Below are 19804 nucleotides of genomic sequence, written 5' to 3'. Positions count from 1 at the left end.
GCAGGCCATGACTTGGATTGGGTTACATAAGCACGGCCGACTTTGAACAACTTTACATGGAAAATGTTTCTTATATTAGTGGTAAGCACAGTTTATCCCCACAAACACCATTATCCTGATTTAAAGTTATTTTTCTAAACTTGAGCAACAAATTCCCCTCCAGCTGCACAATTTACAATCGAGAATTAAGAAACACGTTTTCACACGACACCTTTAACGTGTCAGTATGAATAAGTGGATGACTGTGCAGCAGGATATTACTGGAAAAGGGCACACATGCTCCACTGGCCCTCCTGAGCTCAATAAAGGGTAAGCAACTATAATATAGAAGGAATGATGATGAAGGCTGTAGAGCTGCTTCCTGATCTTCACACCATCCTCCAACCTTTTTTAAAGCTGGAAAGGGTTAAACATTTTCCAGGTAAAAAAGCCAACCATCCTAGAAATAGAGAAAAGAGCAGGGGTTCTTGCCAGAGGAGTAATGCATTATGTCGGCATCTTCTTGGCCATGATCCCTAGTGAGCGGAGGCCTGTATTAACAAGGTTTGCACACGCCTCGGAGCGCAGTCGAGCTTAACACTTCACATTCCACTGCAGCTTCAGAGGGAGGGGTCAGGAGTGAATAGAGCCATCTAAAACTGATTGTAGCTCTCTAGGATGTTAAAACCTCTTGTCTAGTCAGAGCCCACACATGCAAATATAGTTTGTTTTTCTCTCGCTACTCTGACATCCTGAACTCTGTGAACATTTGCATGCATTTAAATAAAACCTTAGTCTGTTATCCCTTTTGCTAAATAAACCCTGAAATGCAGCAGCTGTTCTGATTTGTTTATTTTCAGTTCCTAAGGAGTGAGCTCGTGTTTTTTTTTTTTTTTTTTTTTTGCAAATATGTGCGTGTTTTTTTTTATGCAAATTCCTTCCAAAAGAAGCGAGTGTGAGTCAGCACCGTGGCGTCTGCTGAGTGGCGACCCTGCTTGTACACATCATGCAAGCAGAAACACACACCCTGACTGCGATAGTGGAGTAGTACTTTCAAGTTATTTTTTTTATGTAGCTTTGACCTGGAGACACGTCTGCCTTTACAGCAGTCAGTGGTTTGCATGTTATTGGTCCCCAGTTTGTGGTTGGACACCTAGGGGAAGGGCCGCCTCCGGCTACACACTAACACGTACATGGCCTAGATAAACCATAGACAGTGTGCTGAGTGTGCCTCTGAAGAGTGAATATTTCATTTTTTTTGTTTGCTGATCAGACTGCTCATCCTCTGTCCTGCTTGATGTGTTGCAGAGCTGCTTTCCAGTTCATACCTGACTCAGACAGATGAGCCATTTGAACATGATTGTGTTGTTTCCACCAGACTTTGTGCTCCCTGTAGTTCTGTTAAGTTCAGATAAGTGGGTCATAAACTACATTAGTGAGAATGATGCCAACATTAAGTAAAACAGTTGGATGTTGGGGTTACTTTGGTAATTTATTATTTTAAAAGACACTACTGTTTTGCTTATTCTTGTTCTCACAGTTATGGAGAGAAGTGTTGGGAAAATCATCATTAAATGTCATAAAAATTATTTAAAATTATTTTAATTTACCCAAATTTTTAACATTTTATTTTGAAAAAACAATTATTCATAAACTGCAATAATCAATGGGAATATCATATTGAATATTGGCATTATAGCAATTAAACAATTCTTTGTTTGCATGTTTCAGTAGATTTTTAGACAGCTGATCCGTGGTGATGAGCTCCAACTCTTTGGAGGTCGGGAAGCTCTCCTTGCCATCACCCTAATCTTTAGCTGCACAGACTCTTTGTCAGATACGATCCTGGCTGGGAAACTCCAAATCTTAGAAGAAACATGTTGGAGCTAAATCTGCCTGAGGTTTGGATAATGGATACATCCTGTCCATCTGACTTCAGGTCAGGCTAAACTTTTTCATTTTTAGGTTTTTTTGAATATTTTTGTCTGCATGCCAGAATCATGAGAAATTTCTAACATGTTTTACTAATCAAAGGGTTTTGCCCTTCTTGCTAATAGCTGGTAATCAAATGTTTTGAATTATTTTCAGAAATAAAACAATTTCTTTTTCATTATTTTCTACATTTTTACTGCTGTTCCTTCCTTCTGTTACCAGACTAGGAAGATAAAATGTTTAGCTTTAAACCTCTAATCTATTCTCACAGAATAATTATAAAAGGCACCACCAATGATTCAACTTGAATGTGATGGGAACTTTCATATCGTCCTATAGAAAAGCACAGAGATGATAATTAACTGTGGTTGGGTTGCATAATTTGATATCAGAACATCTAGTTAACGGTGCTGTGCTCCAACATCATCATCAAAGTTTAGTGGTTTAAAGATGGCCGCCTCTGAAGCAGCAGTGCTGATACTGAGCCACATCCTGAAAGCTCATCTCACAGCGTGACGCTGAAGCTGTGAGCTGATGAGCTTCAGGATGCGGTTTGGATGAAAAGCAAGACTGGTTGGTTCAAAACAACTGACTTTTTATGATGTAAAGAGAAGCAGAGGGAAGCTGGAATATGGAATGAGAAATTAGTTGGTCATATATTCATTTAGAGCAGCTTGTAAATATATTCTATTCTTTTTAGTATTTCGTTTTGCTTAACTGAGCTAAAAATGGTTAAAATGTTGATTTGCACAACTTGGAGCAGCAGATGTACTGTGCATGAGTTTTGCCTTGTAATTGTAGCAAATCTGATAAAGACTTAAAATGTCAAAGGGAGAAAATAATGACCTCAAACCTTTTTGTTTTTGCACACTGCAGAGTGATGTTCATTATCTGGTGCCAATGTTTATCTGGAACACAACGTTTCAGAAAGTGCACTACACTTTCTGAAACGTTGCTGCAGCGGATGACATTTAACTGTTTGAAAGCTCCCCAAATGACAACACAGCTTGAAATATGATGTGTGGCTGCTGATTCTGGATTTATAATAATGTCAGTGATACATTGAGATTACCCATCATTGTTTTTGTCAGCATGTGGCCCAAAAAAGTCTCATTTATTATTTATTTCTGTCCCTGTGAAACACATGATGAAAGATGGCAGAGTTTATCTTCTTGTTATCAAGCTACAGTTTTATCGTGTTACAAACTCAAATCTGTTTTATTGATAGACCAACACAAAGTAGTGTATAAATTTAAAGTAGAAAAATTATGCATAATCAACTCTGGAGCTCCTCTAGAACCACAACAGGCCTGTCAGTTTAAGAAGACGACCATGTTTTGGTTATCCTGGTAAAATCCAGACACTTGTTCTGCGCTTTGCTTCGTACAGAAGGTCTGGTCCTTCAGCTATTCAGAAATGTTTGGTCGCTGGACTCTAATGTTTTAAATTTTACCCAGTTGCTAACGTTTGTTAAACGCTCTGGAGCTTTTTGGAAGTTGCTTGCTCTGTAAACAATCATCCTCCTTTTAGATTATATTTGTAATAAATATAAAAAATCATGTAATTGTTCTTCTACTCTACAATTAGGGTGTAAGTTATGTTGGTTTATTACAAAAAGTCCAGTAATAACACTGAAGTTTGTATGGTTATAATGATGTGATGGAATCAGAGGGTATAAATACTTTTACATTCACTGTATGTTTATGTGCTAAGCTCTTAATCTAGTTGGAGAAACCTTTTTCTTACCTATTGTTTATTTTCCTTAGTTTTTATCGCTTATTCATAGGTTTTTGACTGAGATTTTGAGCAGTGTTTTTATGACTTTGCATTTTTTCTCAGTCTCTTTTCTCTGTTCTCGATCTGTTTTGGCGTTAATCTCTCCCTGTTTGTCGCTCAATCTTCTTACATTACGCGCAGTAATGGGATTGAATGCATCAGTTTCAAATACTGCATGGTCTGACTCATTCGATTATTACTCCAGCAGGCAGACAATTAACAATCAGACCTCCCAGTTACTGCTTTATAAGTGGACTTGGAGGAGCTTACTGGATGATAACAGCCAGGGAACTCTGATGATGCACACATGAACATACACAGACACAAAACCTAATGATAAAAGCCACTGAGGCTTGAAGATGCCCTCTTTCTGCCTCACACCCTATCTTTCATCAGCACTTTCCTAAAGCCTTATTCATCATTATGTCTTACAGTCCAGATAAGCATGAGTTGTTAAACACTTTGTTGAGCAGGTGTCCTTGACAATTGCTGATGTTATTACCAAGTTTCTGAGCCAAACTTTGCTCACTTTTATAAAAAAAAGTTATTCACTCAAGCAAGGCCACCTCCAAAAGATCTCTTTTTGTTTGATTCTTCTATCTTATTTTCAACAAGGTCTTTTATAGTCTCACAGAAAAAGACGTCTGACTGAGCGGTGTTGAGAGAATCAGTAGCTTCTTGTGAATATTTGAAGGTAATCAATTATGTGTGAACTTGAGTCCGGTTAACAACAGTTCTCAATAGATAATCGGATTCATTACACAAGTCGGACGTTGGACTTACACGCATAAAAGCTCTCAACGTAATCTTTCAAGAGCAACGGGAGAAATCTATTACGGCGGCTCACACACCTGCAGCTACACACCGTGAATCACGTCTTATCGGCTGAGTCAGAGTTGTGTTTATGCGGCAGGTTAATTGAGACTCTCCAGAGGGGTTTAGTACAAATTAAAATGGCTCTCTTCTTTGCAGTGCCAACAGCCCAGTTACAGTTGCCCCTGCAGACCCAGGAGGGACCCATGTGTTGCATGTTTTTTTTTTTATGTACTGCAGAGCTCAATGAAAGTAAACCAGAATTCATATTTCTATACAAAGTATCTGTGTTTTAAGCTTGTCCTCAGTAAACCCAGCTTTAATGGCAGTGGCAGTTTAGGAGTTTTAGATTGCTGATGGACACACACTCTTACATACACACACAGGGCCTGGGAAATATGATTTATAGTCCAATTACCCAGCCTGCCTCTTTGATAAAAGGGAGCTCTAAATCTTCAGATCTTTTTGTGCACAGTATAACTGCTCCCTTTACTTGCCAATGATCCAGAAATCTGATCTGGTGCGCAGTTTCTACAGGATGCTGTTGAAACTGACGGTTTGTCTCTCAATCTGATGCTTTTTGGATAATTTCAAAAGATTACAATTGTGCAAGAAACTGTAAAAGTAAGACTAAGGATTTGAGAAGTTTGTGCTTCATTTTAAATTGTGATGAAACAGTTGAATAAATAGTCACCTCAAGAATTGGAATAATTATTTTTAAAACTTCTCCTTTTTAGTCTTTTTCAGTCTTGTTCTGTTATTTTTCCAATGACCAAAACTGACAAATATTAAGAAAAAAGAAAAGAAAATGAGTATGGAGTAGCAGAGAACACTGCGGAAAGTTGTCAGAGTGATCATGTTTAAAACATGGAAGTCTGTCTTTGCTAATAAGCCAATGTCCATCCAAGAAGAGACAAAAGTAGGAATAGCAGCTCAAATGTAAATTCATAATGTCAACAATTATGTAATTTCTTCCAGTGAGGAGGTTGAAGTCAAAAGTCCATTAGCAGTAGACTTGGGGGACCTAATAAACTGGCACCCAATGAAGGAATTTAAAAGTACTGCCTTGTCAGCCTGAAATTTGTCACAGTTGAAAATGATAAAAGCTGTAATTTGAAACACGAAAAGTCTGACAGCAGTCTGAAAGATGTTCTTTTTTTCTGCTCCTTTGTTATTCTGATGTGTACAGGTTTATGTCAACACATTTTGCTCAACATCAGAATAGCCGTTTCATATCAGCAATCTATGTAGCGATTGTTTAATTCTCTTTTCTTTTCTTTTCTTTTTTTAATCGCCCCGCAAGGGGTCTTTTTGTGGGCTCTAGTGTCCCTTTTTCAAAGTAGGCTGACAGGAAAGGGGGAAGGAGAGTGGGGAAGACATGAGGTAAACGTCGTCGGGTCCGGGAATCGAACCTGCGACAGCCACGTTGAGGCCATGTTGCCTCTGAATGTGGGTCGCGCTATCCCCTCCGCCACCACGGCGCGCCTTTAATTCTCATTTTTCACATAAACAGTCTGTTTATTATGAGGACTTAACTACAATAATGTAGATTTCAAAACATGAATCACAGGACATATTTTGTCATAATTATCAAACACTGTGACTGCTGTTAGTTTCTTCACAGCATGTTATTTGGCCTCAATAAGTTTACTTAAGCTTTTGCTACTCATGTAAGGGAATAAAAATACAAATATACAAGCTGACCGTAGTTGAACTTTCTCCCTTTCATTTGGCTTGGGCACAAAGCAAAGAAAAGTTGCAGCTGAAGCAAGAATGGTTTGGGGAAAGCAGTCATTGATTTACCGTTATTTTCAGGCATCAGTAAATATTTTTATTAACAAGAAGAAAGTAAGAGCCAGTGTAAAAGAAACTTTCCTCCCAGCTACACTCCATGTCTAAAAATCTCTGAAGTTGATTGTCTGGTTGATAACTCCCACTCAAACTACTTGCCCTAGTGCGGCATGAACTTTTCCTGCTGTTCAGTCAGGTGTAAACTGCAGATTGCAGTTGTTTCATAATCCTTTTCCTGGCAGAAAGATGAGAAGAACTCCGTCCTTCACTTGTTTACTTCCTCAGAGCTCATCCACGCTCCCCGCATTGATGACGTTTGTAGCAAAAGTGCTGTTGACATTCTTGTCCTTTGTTGCTGAAACTATTTCTATTCAGTATATTACCATTTATTTCATGTATTTTTTTTTGTCTCGCCCGCTGTGGATCCAGATAACATTTTGTCTCCCATACATGGTACTAGTTTCCTGATTTTAGAAGTTCAACTATCACATCCATTTTTATTATTTTATTTTCCCTTTGAACATAATGAAAAGACCACTTATGATTTCTTTGATTATTGAAAGGTTTCATGGTTGTAATTTATTTTTTAGCAGCATTAAATGAATGCAAACAAATTATTCAGCTGCTTCCTTAAAGACCCATTAACAGGTGATGGAAAAATATTTCACTTTTAACAGATGTGGCAGTAGAGTCTGACTTAAGGTGCTGCTGGCTTAGCCTCTGTGGCCTTTTTGCTCTGCTCCTGTTCCCATTTCATTTCAAGCATATGTTGTTGGAATACGTTATTTACGACTCCCACCAATCACACAAGCCTCGACACACAAAGGAAATGTCACAATTCACATAGTTTGCTATGTTCTCTTGAATGTCACAGGTACAAATGTTTTTGATGCTCTGACCTTACTCTGGTTTATCTGATTAGGGAAGAAATAAGGGGGGAAGCCACAAAATGTTCAGTGTTGTATCCAAGCACCAGTAATGGAATGTTGAGTGGAAGGAAAAGGTGAACAAACAAGTACTGAGTGTATATACATAAGTTTTCAGTAGGGTAAGATTTCCGTATTATAATTTTTTTTTATGACTATTTCTAAAATTATTTGAATGTGACTTCAGAATCTACAAAATGAGTTTTACTAATTAAATAAAATTACAAACAAACATACACTTGTATTATATTTTACTGTATTAATGTAACATACAGAGATAAATACATGCATATGCAAAAGTCACGCACATCTGACAAGTTAAATCTAAATTAATATAAATTCTCAACCTCTGAGTGACATATGTAACAGAATAATGTCTGTATTGATTTAAACCTGCTTCTGTTTTTTTTTCTGTATTGGATTAAAAACTACGCGACTCGACCCAGATGCCCCTCAGTTGTGAGATATATCCTCCCATCTATCCTCTTAATCTCCTCCTTCTGTCCATTCATAGTTGCTATTGGCCTGGTCGTCATGGTTACTGTCGGCGTCTCTAAGCCCTCATTCTGACTCGCGCTTCCTGGATCAAAGAGATTTACAGTAACTCTTACAGGCAGACTCCCACTGTCAGGATTCTTATTGATCCTTATGGATCAACTTTACGATGGCCTTTCATTCATAGATCCGTCTGGTTAGAAATGTGCAGACACTCGGATCCTCTTTGTTATGATTAATCACCTGGCCTGTCTGTGTGCTTTGTGTTGTAGATAAGTGTGTGTAATCAGAAGGGTCTCTTATATTTTCACCTCCCACCAGCCTAATAAAGGCCATCATAATATATTAGCTTCTGTACAAAAGCTCTGTTCTGTTGCATGATGTGAAGAAGATATGGCATTTTACTCCACACTGAAGAAGAGTGAGGTGATACATGAGCACTCTATTTGTGAAAACGGAGGCTGGCGCATGTTACCTGGAAGCAGCAAGTGAAAAAGGTTCCCTCTATGTGTGTACGGCCTTGTCTCGTGTGTCACCTCCTGCCTTGTAAAGAGGAAGCTGGCAGACGGGAGACGGAGAGAGAGTGCAGTTGCCATAGCGTCACGGTTTTCCCTCTTAAGTTTGATTGAAGGAAACTTTCTAACCATTTCAGCTCATCATTCATAGATCTCAGTAATGTGGATCATGATGATGTTGTACTCTTTCACGTCGTACTTTTTGTTTTTTTATTTGTATTTCTCTGTTTATAGATTGTCATCAGTTTAGGTTCCTGTTGCTGTGTTGCTCCCTATCCCTGTTTGCTCTATTTTTGTTTCTCAGCAGTTTTGAGTGTCGCACCCAAGGGTATGAAACCTTTGGCCCCTGTTGCCATGACTGCATCGCTATTTGAAGTACAGGAAGTGTAGGATTTTATTCAAGACACTTCATATTCCAAAATAAATCTGTCTCCCAAGGAAAGCCATACTGCATTCCCTTAAAGTGTCATCAGTTGAAATTTGTTCATGTCATACTAAGCTTTAAACTGAAGATATCATACTTTTTGATCCTTCCTCTTCACATTTAAATCATTCAATTGTAGTCCAAATTAGGTAGAACTACAATACTTTGGTCTGAATACTTTGTTTTTGTTTTCTTCTTTTACCCCTGTTCTGAAGTTCATCTGAGAGCAGCTTGTTTTGGTGCTGTCTCTTTAAATGCAACTGAGGCATTTCACCCCGCCCCTCTTCAAGGGCGGCCATTTTGGTAGTTTCATTGCACAGATCGTATTATCCAGCAGTGCAGAAATGTCTCTGAATGAACTTGGATATCATGTTCACCAAGATATGGATGGCAAAAACTATGCCAAACTGTTTATGTAAAGACACATTTCAAAACATGCAGCACAATGTAGTTCTGCAACAAATACTGTGGCATAATGGTTCAAAAGTCTTAATGGAAAATGAAGAAAACTGAGCAGATTGAAAAATATCTCCCAAACAGTGTGTAGATATTTACATGGCACAATGAGAGACTGAACTGAACTTTCTGCACTCCTAGAGACTCAAAGTAAATGACAAAATGTATTTAAGGGCTAAAAATGAAATGCTTGAAAGTTTAGAAAAGTTTATTGTAAATGTAGAATATTTTTACTTAAACACATGAAAATTTGATCGGAAAATTGTGTTTTTCATACACTGTTAGCTGTGTGTCCTGAGAGAATGTTCACGTCATCGAGTCACTTTTACTTCTTTAAATATTCAGGTTTGATGTTTATAAACATTTTGGATTAAATTTAGAGCATTGTAGTCATTTCAGAATAAATTAATCAATATAAAAAGGTTCATAATAATTGTGCCCACAGTGTACCTGCAGGTGTTTCTCTGCATGCAACAAGCTAGAGAACTATGAGCTACTTCTGCAATCGGCCAGCTTTGCTTTAACACCTGCTGACCTCATTGTTTGTATTAGCAGCACTATGCTCTCTTTATGTCTGGTGTTTTATGCTTCTTCCTGTCATTTCTGTTTGTTTTATTTCATTCCAAGGCCATTAGGACCCTTGTCAGCTGGCTGAGCTGCCTGTCATCTCACTGCCATCCTTTCTGCTTCTATTAATAATGCAGATGCCAACACAGGATTTCCTGTAGCTTCCCTGCTAATCCCGCACCACCTCTGGGACACTTCCTGTACCATCTACCTTCTTCTTGTTCATGTGATTAGTTATGATTGATGAGACAGTGACTGTCATTCAGCTGCACCACTTTTCGGGGTTCATTTCTATTCTAGTTGCTTATATGGGTTTATTTTTGTGTTTTTCTGTGGGAAAAGACGTGACAGATGCCACCGTCCACTAAAGAATGGGCACATGCAATGGCATTCATGATATGCAGTCCATTATATAAAAAATATCATCCAGATTTGGGATTTTTTAAACATTCATTTTGATTTGCTAAGTTTTGTAAGTTTCCTGAAGGCTGTAATAACAGCAGCACTCTTGTCTTCTGTCTTTCTGTTAGAGAACAGCAGGCACTCTGGTAAAGACGGGGATAATCAGGTTAAGAGCTGCGGATTAGGCCCCTGTGCTCTTTGCGAGCCTTTAGGTAATCTGTCATCCTGAAACAGGACTTTGGTTTTCTCCATGTATATATTTTATTCTGCGAGTTGCTTGGAACTGGAATTAAAGTATTGAAGCTTGACATGTTTGAGGATTACATGGGGACCAGGTGAAAGCCCATCTGGCTCAACAGTCCTGCCAGCTTCCCCCCTGAAACATCTTTGTGTTTGTGTGTCGGCCTGGTCAGTCTGCGCTGAGAGAACAGGTGCTGCCTGGGGGTGAAACAAGAGCAAGAGAACTAAAGCAGGGGAGAGGAAAAAAAGTGAGGAATCACAAATTGTGAAACATTTCTGCAAAACGAAAGGAAAGTTGGTTGTTAGCCAATACCAATAAAAAAGCATTAAGTTGTGCACCTCGGTAAATCAGGATATTATCTAAATGTTTGACTGATTTCAGTTGTTTGAAAACTATTTACATAAATTAATATGTGTAATCAATTGAGTTTTATTTTTTTCACTTGAGCTACTGAAATAAATACATTTTCTGATGATATTCAATTTCATTAAGATGCTCCTGTATATAAATAACCGTCTCCTATGAAGCTGTTTCTGGTCACTCTGTTCAACCATCTGTGTAAAGAAAACAGGATGAAACGGGAGACATTCTTGTCTCCCACCTGACAGATTTGGGAACTTCTATGTGGGCATGTCTGGACTTTCCTACTTTGACACAAAGGAACAAAAACACAAACATGTTTCAGAGCTCCAGAAATTCCTATGTAATTATGTTTGGTTAGGCATGCTGTGGACTTGTAGTTTCTTATTAAGTACAGAATATTTTTTTCAGGGAACCTCATAGTCACAAATACTTCAGAGTATTAGTGAATGCAAATATTTAAAGTGTAGGTTAACCCTTTATATGAAGGTAGTGTGGTAATTGGTGGACTGTGAGGTTTATGATCCTTTAGACGAAACCGTTCCAGAGACTCCCTGATTAACCATGCAATTGGAAACCCTTAAGGATTTCTGTGGAGTTTTAGGAAGTGACATAAGAACAGGTTTGTAATAGGAAAGTAAGTTGTAAAAGGCTCACTGGAATTTACTGACAGGCTATTTGCATGTCCTCATGCATTATTTGAAAGTAACAGTGAAGTGGCGTTCACTTTTAACAGTGCTTTTGCTGTGAGTGGTTTTTTTTAATATTCGACATTATGACTGTACCAAGCAGCACACAGAGCTCCTAATAAAAACAACTTAATGTGCAAGTAAGTACCTACTTTAAACTGCAGTTAATTTCTGCAAACGCAATACAGAAAACATAAGTGGTTGCAGGACATCTGATAATTCAGTCGAAGAAAGTATAAAATATTCTCATTCTTCAGCTGAAAATGTGGATTACTGGATAGTTTTGGCTCTGAAGATTTGTTCCAGATTAGAAGAGTGTAAATGTAACGGTTGTGTAACAGGATCACACAGGAATAGTACTCTGCGTTGGTTTTTTTATTCCTATGAAACAGTGGAACACACTCAGCACCAGGTATGATACACGATCACCGTCACAGTCCAGCAGCTCAGTTAGGCAGCTTCTGCCTTTAATAGATTAACAACAAATGGACTAAAGAAAAGTAAAATCTTGCACAAATCAACATCAAACCACAAAATAAATCTGTGTATCCATTACATACCTATGAAACAGTGGAACACACTCAGCACCAGGTATGATACACGATCACCGTCACAGTCCTGCGGCCCAACAAACACATTTTGGAGGGAAACTTTATACAAACTTAATAAACGTAACACATTAACTTTAACCAACACCAAAGTTTGTTTTAAAAACACTTGCACAGTTAACATTATATTTTTGCAGAACAAAAGCTGTGAAAACTATTTTTAACAATATAAACATTATTAAAAGTGAGAGGTAGCTTTAGCGCGCGTCTTACCAGCAGCTCAGTTAGGCAGCTTCTGCCTGGCTGCTGCAGCTACATCACTGAACATTGCTTTGTGCAACACTAATAACGTTTCCCCAAAAACAATATTTACATTAGGAACCAAAAATAAAAGCAGTCAAAACAGAAATAGCCATGTCAGCAGACATGTTAATTCGACAAAATAGAAATAAAAATGTTTTGGGAAGGTTCATAAAATAATAAATAAATAAAATTAACTCGGCTACATAAACATTTGGTTAGAGATTGTTGTTAATTTTTCCAACTGTAGATGATATCTGTTACAATTAACACAAAGGTTCCAACTTATGTTTTTGTTATACACTCATTTATTATGACTCTGTGCAATTCACTAGTTTTTGGCTAAACACACTATAATCTATTGCAATATCATCCTAAGCGACAAAGCAAAGAAAGTATAAACTGCGTTAGAGAAACCGTATAAATTCTCTTAAAACAATATTTAAATTTGAGTGAGCAGTGAAAAGCGAAATGCATTTTCTTCATCTCTGTTGGACCTCAAAAACTGCAGTGCGTCTGTGCTCTCAGGGTGAGAAGCTCAGAGTAGAGCTGCTGCTCTTCCTAAATGGATGAATATAAAATAACCTTCAAGAGTCTTATTTTGTTACTTAGTGCTTTTTAAACACTCAATGTTACTTCAAATTAACACCAGCATCACTGATAAAAGTGAACGATAATTGTAGTTCAGCACTGCTGAGAAATTTGTGTCTTGGCTCCATTCCCAGTAACTCTCTAAGACTGGTTACCTTCAAAGTAGACTGGCAGCTGTAATTTTTCCTGAATGAGCGGCGCTGATGGACACGACTGAATGGGGAAAAAAAATCAAGGAGGCTGAAATCATTTCATTTTGTCATGATATAAAGATGCTAAATAAAGTGTCACATTTCTTTCTCAACACAATGTTAGAAAACTTAAATGACAAGATGGTTTATGGGTAATTTAATCAGCATTAAATAACTCTTCTAATGGCTGCTATATTTTGTTTTGATGATTTTGGGTTTTTTTCTATAAGATCACAAAAACATTGATTTTAAAAAATATCAATTGCAGCTTCAAAAGACCAATTGCATGAATATAAAAAGGAAAATATGATCTTGGAATAGTTCATAGTGCCTGCAGTATGTTCAGTTGTCTCAGTTTTACTCTCAGCATTTTAACCACCTTCTCTCTGTGTTATGCTTATGTGTGTGTGTTTCCTTTTACGAAGAGTGATGAGAGAGATTTGTTTTCACAGCAATGAGACTGAACCATGGCTGTCTGGGTTGGATGTCTAAACTTCTGTGTCCTGTTCTGCAGACACTCTCCCTTCACGCCATCTTTTTTCCCAGCATGCTTGTCTCTGTGGGAGCAGTCAGAGCTGTCATGTATTTGAAAGGCTGCAGGTGCTCCTGTTTTTTCCAGGAAGGAGGAGCAGCTTCTTGGAGAGGCGTATATTCCATCATTGTCTTGTGATTTTCAGACAGAGCTGCTCTCAGACCTATTTTTGTATTTGTCTGACTTCCATTTCTGCACTTTACAATCAAAATGAGCTAGTTTAATCACTTTGTAGAATTTTTTTGAAGATGTTGCTGATGGCCATATTCCTGTCTGACCTTTTCCATTGTGACGGGTCATTGGTTTGGCACTTTGGCTTGCATAATCACCCACATACTTCCGATCTGTCATACTTTGTATCCCACTTTCTGTTTGCTGATGTCAAAGGCAATTCTGGGATTGGGATGAGGCATGGGTTTGCAATGTAAGCATGGCCCTGCTTGGCTAAACCTCGGATCCTGGTTTGGTGCACTGTCCTCTGGATTGGCTGTAAACCTGCACTGGCCCCTTGTGTTGCACAGAGAGCATTGCACCACGTCTGTCACTTGCATTTCCATTTAATACATCCACCTTCTGTCAGTCGACTGGCTGATTACTAAAATTGATTAATCAATATTTATCTCTGTCCCTTTCTTACAAGCATTTTGATTGAATATTACACAAGTAAAAGTGAACAAAGAATCAAAATTTCCTGTAGAAGTTTAGCTTAAAATTTAAATCTGATTCAAATATTTTGCCAAGAAGTCAAATATTAAAACTGAAAAAGTACAAAAAGATTACAATGGAAACAAACTAACAAACAAAACATTTTAAACATAAAGTGACTTATAGGGTTAGACTTGAAATCGGATTTAGACTAGGATTTAAATTGCAATTTTACTCTCAAGCTTTAGTAAAGAAAATATTTTATGCCAACTTTAAACATTGAAAGCGTGTCTTAACTCTGCATTTGAAGCAGGGTGTTGGTAACACCATAAAGGGACCTGAAAGCAAAGGGCTCTGCTGCTAAGCCACTTTGAAACTTGAAGAACCACAAGTAGCCCTGCATTCTACGAGCTCAGTGGAAGATGGAGGACGCATGATGAGTTTAATCTTAAATATATTGGGAACCAGTAAAGTTCAGTGTATTCCAACATTAGAAAACATTAGAGAAATATGACATCTTGAATTTATTTGCAACATTTTGGATGAGTTGAAGATTACTCAAGGAGCTTTTAGTACATCTGGATGATGACTAATTGCGGTAATGTAGTCTAGAGGTAACAACATATGAATTAACCTTTTGAACTGAATGTCCTAAAGGGGTAAAAAATTGAGTATTTGCAAGGTAAAACTAAATGGTCTAAGCATCAACCTTGTGGGACTCCACGAGTAACTGTGGCAAATGATGAGGGCAAAAGAGCTCCATCTGATTATTCTATTGCCTTAGTACCAAATAACTTCATTTGATCTGTTAGTCAAGATGAAATGAAGAGGACAAGGAAGGAAACTCAAACTGAATGATCACTTTCCGTAGAATTAGTCTGACCTAGATAAAGTTCTTCTTTTTCATCACTTCTGTGAACTTGTGTTTTTTAAAATGCATTTCTGAGAAATTTGCTTTGTGTCGCTTTTTGTCTATGCTTCATTAGTCCTAAAAAAAATTAGAAAAAAAAGAAAATAATTATTTCTGTTCCTCCCTCACTGGCCCCAACAAATCAGTCTGCTGCTCTTACCCGCTTTTATGACTTCCCATTTTAGTGTGCGTGACGATTTTATCTGGTATTGCATACAGAAGGGGTTAGCTAACTGACACAAAGGCTGTGTATGTGTAAGATAGTGGAGCGTTACTGTCACTACTGACAGCATCTGTGACATGGACATAACAGGACCCAGACATGTGGAGGTTCATATTTCGCACCAAACCTCACACCCAAGAGGCAAGTGATCACTCTTTTTCTTTCCGAGTGGACTTGATAATAACCTTCATCTGATGAGCAGTGTGTGTGTGAGCGTGTGGGTGCCCAAAGCTTCAGGCAGCTGTGTGTGAGGTGTGATATTTTTAGGAGGAGAGGAGGTGAGGAGTCTGTCTGTGGTTGCTTGTGAGGGTTTCCATCTCCTCAGCTGTGAATGAGATGATATTCTGTCTCTTTAATTAGAAAAAGGAGAGACTTCTCTCCTTTCAGTGTAGTTCAGAAGTTTCTGATCATTCGGAAACGCACCAACTCTGCGGTCCACATTGTAAGATTAAAGTTCATAAAACCACACGGGAACCTGTTTTTAGACCCGTCACGATCTAGCTGTTAACATGTGGCCGGTCCGACATGTTGGCTGATCTCTGCCCGTATACTGGGAAACTGAGCTCTAGCGTGTTGAAGGTATCAAGCAGGAAGGAAGTGAGATTGGTTCAAGAAAGAGGAAGTGAGAACAGGGAGGGAAGAGAAGTTTCCTGTTGCTGATCTTACAGCCCTTGTGCCCTCCATCACCTCCTTCCACCCCAGTGTGACTGTTTGTGCAGAATTCTGTCATTTGTTATTAGTGTGTCTGTAAATGAGGAGGAAGTCTCTGTTGTGATGCTTCCTGTAACTGCTGCTAACAGCTGCGTTAAATCACTTTCTATAGAACGAGTCTCGAATCACCTGGATAGAGAGGGAGTTTGCCAATATTAGAGATCAGGTAAGCTCTCACTAATGTCTGGACACAGCTCTTACCTCACTGCAACCTTTCTGCAGCTTTTCATCCACTTTACACGCCTCGTTTATTCCTCTGCCCTCAGGATGCTTAATCCACTAATCAGAAATAATAAAAACATACTTGAAGTTTTTACTGCATACACTGCATTGCAGAGAGCCTAACTCTGGAACTGACCAGTCAGAGAAATGTTGACTCATTCTCTGCATTATCTGTGTCTGACTTCAACTTTATTCAGTTCACAGGCTTTTGCTATTCACAATCTAAATTGGATATCCTTCCAGCAATCATCATTTTTCAGAGACCCTCAGAGATTGAATGTGTTGTAATTTTCTTTCTTTTGCACCTCACATTGAGTTATGGCAAAAAAGAAGCTCTAAGTGAAACTAAGTTTTCTCTTTTGATTTAAGTCCCGTTTGTTGTTCAAGTCCACAAAGAGACATATTGCTACTAAGCTTCTTCTTAAAGCCTTCATGATTCATGTTCATGATTCGTTATGTTCTTTAGCTGGATGGTCACACATGCACTCAGACTGAAACACGGGTCTATATTAGTCTCTATTGCTATTTGGGGCAGTCTACCTACATATTTCAACGCTGCATTCATTAGAAAACTCAGGCAGTTAAAGTTTTTGGTCCTATGATGTTGGTACCTAAAGTCTGTGGGGAAAAAATGGGCCAAATGTCAGGAACGGTTTACAAAAAGAAATATAAGAAATTTCGCTTCTTTAAACATTTTTCCTAAAAGCTCAGTAGAAACGGGAAAGTCAAAACATTTGATCATATGTTTACTGGTTAAAAGAGGTTAAAAAAAGCACATATGCATTGAAAATGAAAAGAATAGAATAGAAATGGAAATTCAAGAAGAGCTAACTTATTAAAAAGTTCATTGAGTGATTAAGTTTGAGGTTTATTCTATGAAATTATTACACCATAGATTGATATATCTCCAGTGTTTTGCTGTTCATTTTGATGAAACTTCTCACAGAATATGTGTTTCTTCGAAAATTATATCATTAGAGAATTATTAGCATAGAAATGTTATATTATGGTTTACATTGTCACATAGCGTGGAGAAGGTTATTGATAAAGAAACTGTTCAGAATTCTGTCTCCATGCATATGCTTAAGATCCAATGAGGAGAAGCGACCAGTAGCTGCTATAATGGTGTCACTGTGCATGACTGAGCCAGAACCAACAATACAGAAACTTAACAATGCAGGCCGCTATCAAAGCAACCTGGGCTTCTTAAACACCTCAACAGAACCACAGGTTGATCCCATCCACATCACATGCATACATTACTGCACCACATGGGCGCAGTAATGTATGCAAAATGATACCTTATCAGTTACGAGCATCTCTTGTACAGTACATATATCAGCAGGCCCCAATTTCTGTTTACAATATATGAAAATTAAAACTGTGCGACCAGAGATGTGCAATACCAGCAGAAATTTCATTTAAAATGAGTAAAAACCACAAATACCAGCAGGGATGTAAACACTTAGTTTGGGAACAGTGATGGTTCCTGGGAGGAAGGGTCTCCTTTAACGCTCCTTTGTTCTCCAAGGATGCAGCAGTCCGTTACTGAAGGAGCTCATAGCTTCATGCGTGGAGTAGGACACTTTGTCCAACACTGATGTCATCCATCACCTGCATTGGGTCGAGGGGCGATCACAGCACAGAGCTGGCCTTCCTGTTGAGCTTTTCTAACGGCTGTAGATAAGCTGCTGCTCCAACATGCTACCCCTGGCATCAGAACAGCAAAGTGTGTGTAAATCTTGTTAAATGGTTCATATTTTGGTTTCTCAGCCAATGTTTGTGGGTCTGGTGGACCTGCTGGGTTTTATTGTTTGTAATTCAACAAAAAAAATAATCTTTTGACTTTAAAATATTGAAATGATGTTCACTTCACTTTATTTTCAATACATAACATTGAAATAAATGTTATTTATTTGGTTTACATGGTTGATTTTTGCCTTTTGGTCTTGAAAGAAGAATTTGAAGAAAAAAGTAGTTCTCTTTCATGTTTGCTATGTGACAAAAACATATAACCTAAACAGAAATAAAAAATTCTAACGAATAAATAAGTAAACCTAAATCAAAATTTGGTTCACACCGTACCTCAAATCTAACCAGTAGATTTCAGTATAACTGAAAAAGTAAATTGCTTCCGTTTTGCAACAATTAAAAGCAAAAACGAACATTTCACCGGGCTTTATGTAGGCTTATGTCTGTGGCTGGTGCATTTTTGATTAACATATTTTATCTTCATTTTATAAAGTTTCTCGCTGTGTGTAGAATACCGACTTTTTGTTACTCAAGTCAGAGTAGCAATAATTCATTATAATTTTACTCAAGTAAAAGTAAAAAGTATGGTGTTATAAAACTACTCCCAAATGTTCCTTTCAAAATGTTACTCAAGTAAGTGAAACAGTAAATGTAATTGGTTATTACCCACCTCTGTAATCATCATAAATAGAAATAAAAAGTTAAATCTGTCTGTGTAATAAATCTACATAAAGAGCTACATTTTTTTTAAATTCAATTAATGAAACAAATTAAATTTCTAATTAGCTGAGATGCAGCTATATTAGAAGCAATGAAGACAGCAGGTTAGGGAGGAGAGGGAGTGTAAGAAGACTTTATGCTTGATAAAACCTGTTTTTAAGTGACTGGCTGTGCAGAAATGGAGGCAGACTGAGCTCACATCACCCTCTCTCTGCCGCCTCCTACTTCTGCTGTGTTGAATTATGGGAAAGGTCAAAAATATACCTTTTAAATAGGAAGTCATCAATAAACACTTCAAATTAAATTTAGCACATCTCATTTGCAGATATTTCGCTTACTTTTTTATTATTTGCACTTCTCGTTTTTTCACCTCTCTTTCATTGTCTTTGTGGTGAGATCTACACCTCGTGCATTTTTCGCTCTCTCTCTCTGACACAGATGTTTGCGTTCCACAAGTTGAGTGCAGGACTGTGAGAATAACTGCAGGCTTCTTCCTTCCTGCTCAGTTTAGTTGCCTTTCACTTCAGTTGTGAGGACACAACGCTAATCAGACAGAGAGGCACAACAGGAGATATGATGGGAGAGAAAAAGAAGAAGAAGCATTTCTAAACATCATAGCAGGACACCCCTGCTACAGGAAAGTAGATAAAGGCTGAAGGCGGGGAGATTGCTCTGTTCTTTTTTTTTTTTGTTTTGTTTTGTTTTTTTACCTGCAGCCTGCAGTGTAACCTCTAACATGAGTACACACAGGAGTTTGAAGAGTGCTTGTCCTCTGATGAGCAGTTTGAGATGAGCTGTGTGAGTTAGTGCAGTGCTTTTTGTGTTATGGATGAGGGAAGGATTACACAACAGCTTGGAAAATGCTGAGATGGAAAAGGAGAAGAGAAAGTTCAAGCTGAGCCGCATGATGTTCCTTTACCCGTTCAGAAAGAACAAGTCCCTGACCGGCAGCCCTGCTCACTGCAACAGCTGCAGATCCACAGCTGCAGCAGGCGGCAGCGCTGCCACTGACCTCCCACCTGAACCCAGGAACGAGTGGACGGTAAAGTCATGACCTCTTCGTAAAGTTTACATTTGGAGAAATTGGATTTAT

General features: G+C 38.2%; 1 protein-coding gene across 4 annotated transcripts in view; it reads left to right on the top strand.

Annotated features, from left to right (window-relative positions):
* rps6ka1 (ribosomal protein S6 kinase a, polypeptide 1) overlaps positions 1-19804 on the top strand; it is a 51163-nt gene that overhangs the window by 17674 nt on the left and 13685 nt on the right. The window contains exons 1-2 of one of the 4 annotated variants that reach the window (XM_028000650.1): positions 15303-15447; positions 16130-16183. The exons of 1 other annotated variant lie outside the window; for it this stretch is intronic. In XM_028000650.1, coding sequence (XP_027856451.1) covers positions 15406-15447; positions 16130-16183 — 96 coding nt within the window. In that variant the 5' untranslated portion in view covers positions 15303-15405. Of the gene's footprint in view, positions 1-15302; positions 15448-16129; positions 16184-19225; positions 19754-19804 lie in introns of those variants that run through there. 2 more of the 4 variants (XM_028000647.1, XM_028000646.1) reach the window with 2 other exon arrangements.

The sequence above is a fragment of the Xiphophorus couchianus genome, chromosome 19 (assembly GCF_001444195.1).
Source record: "Xiphophorus couchianus chromosome 19, X_couchianus-1.0, whole genome shotgun sequence".
NCBI lineage: Eukaryota > Metazoa > Chordata > Actinopteri > Cyprinodontiformes > Poeciliidae > Xiphophorus > Xiphophorus couchianus.
The sequence above is the reverse complement of the archived record's forward strand: the minus strand, read 5'-3'. Positions and strand labels throughout refer to the sequence as shown.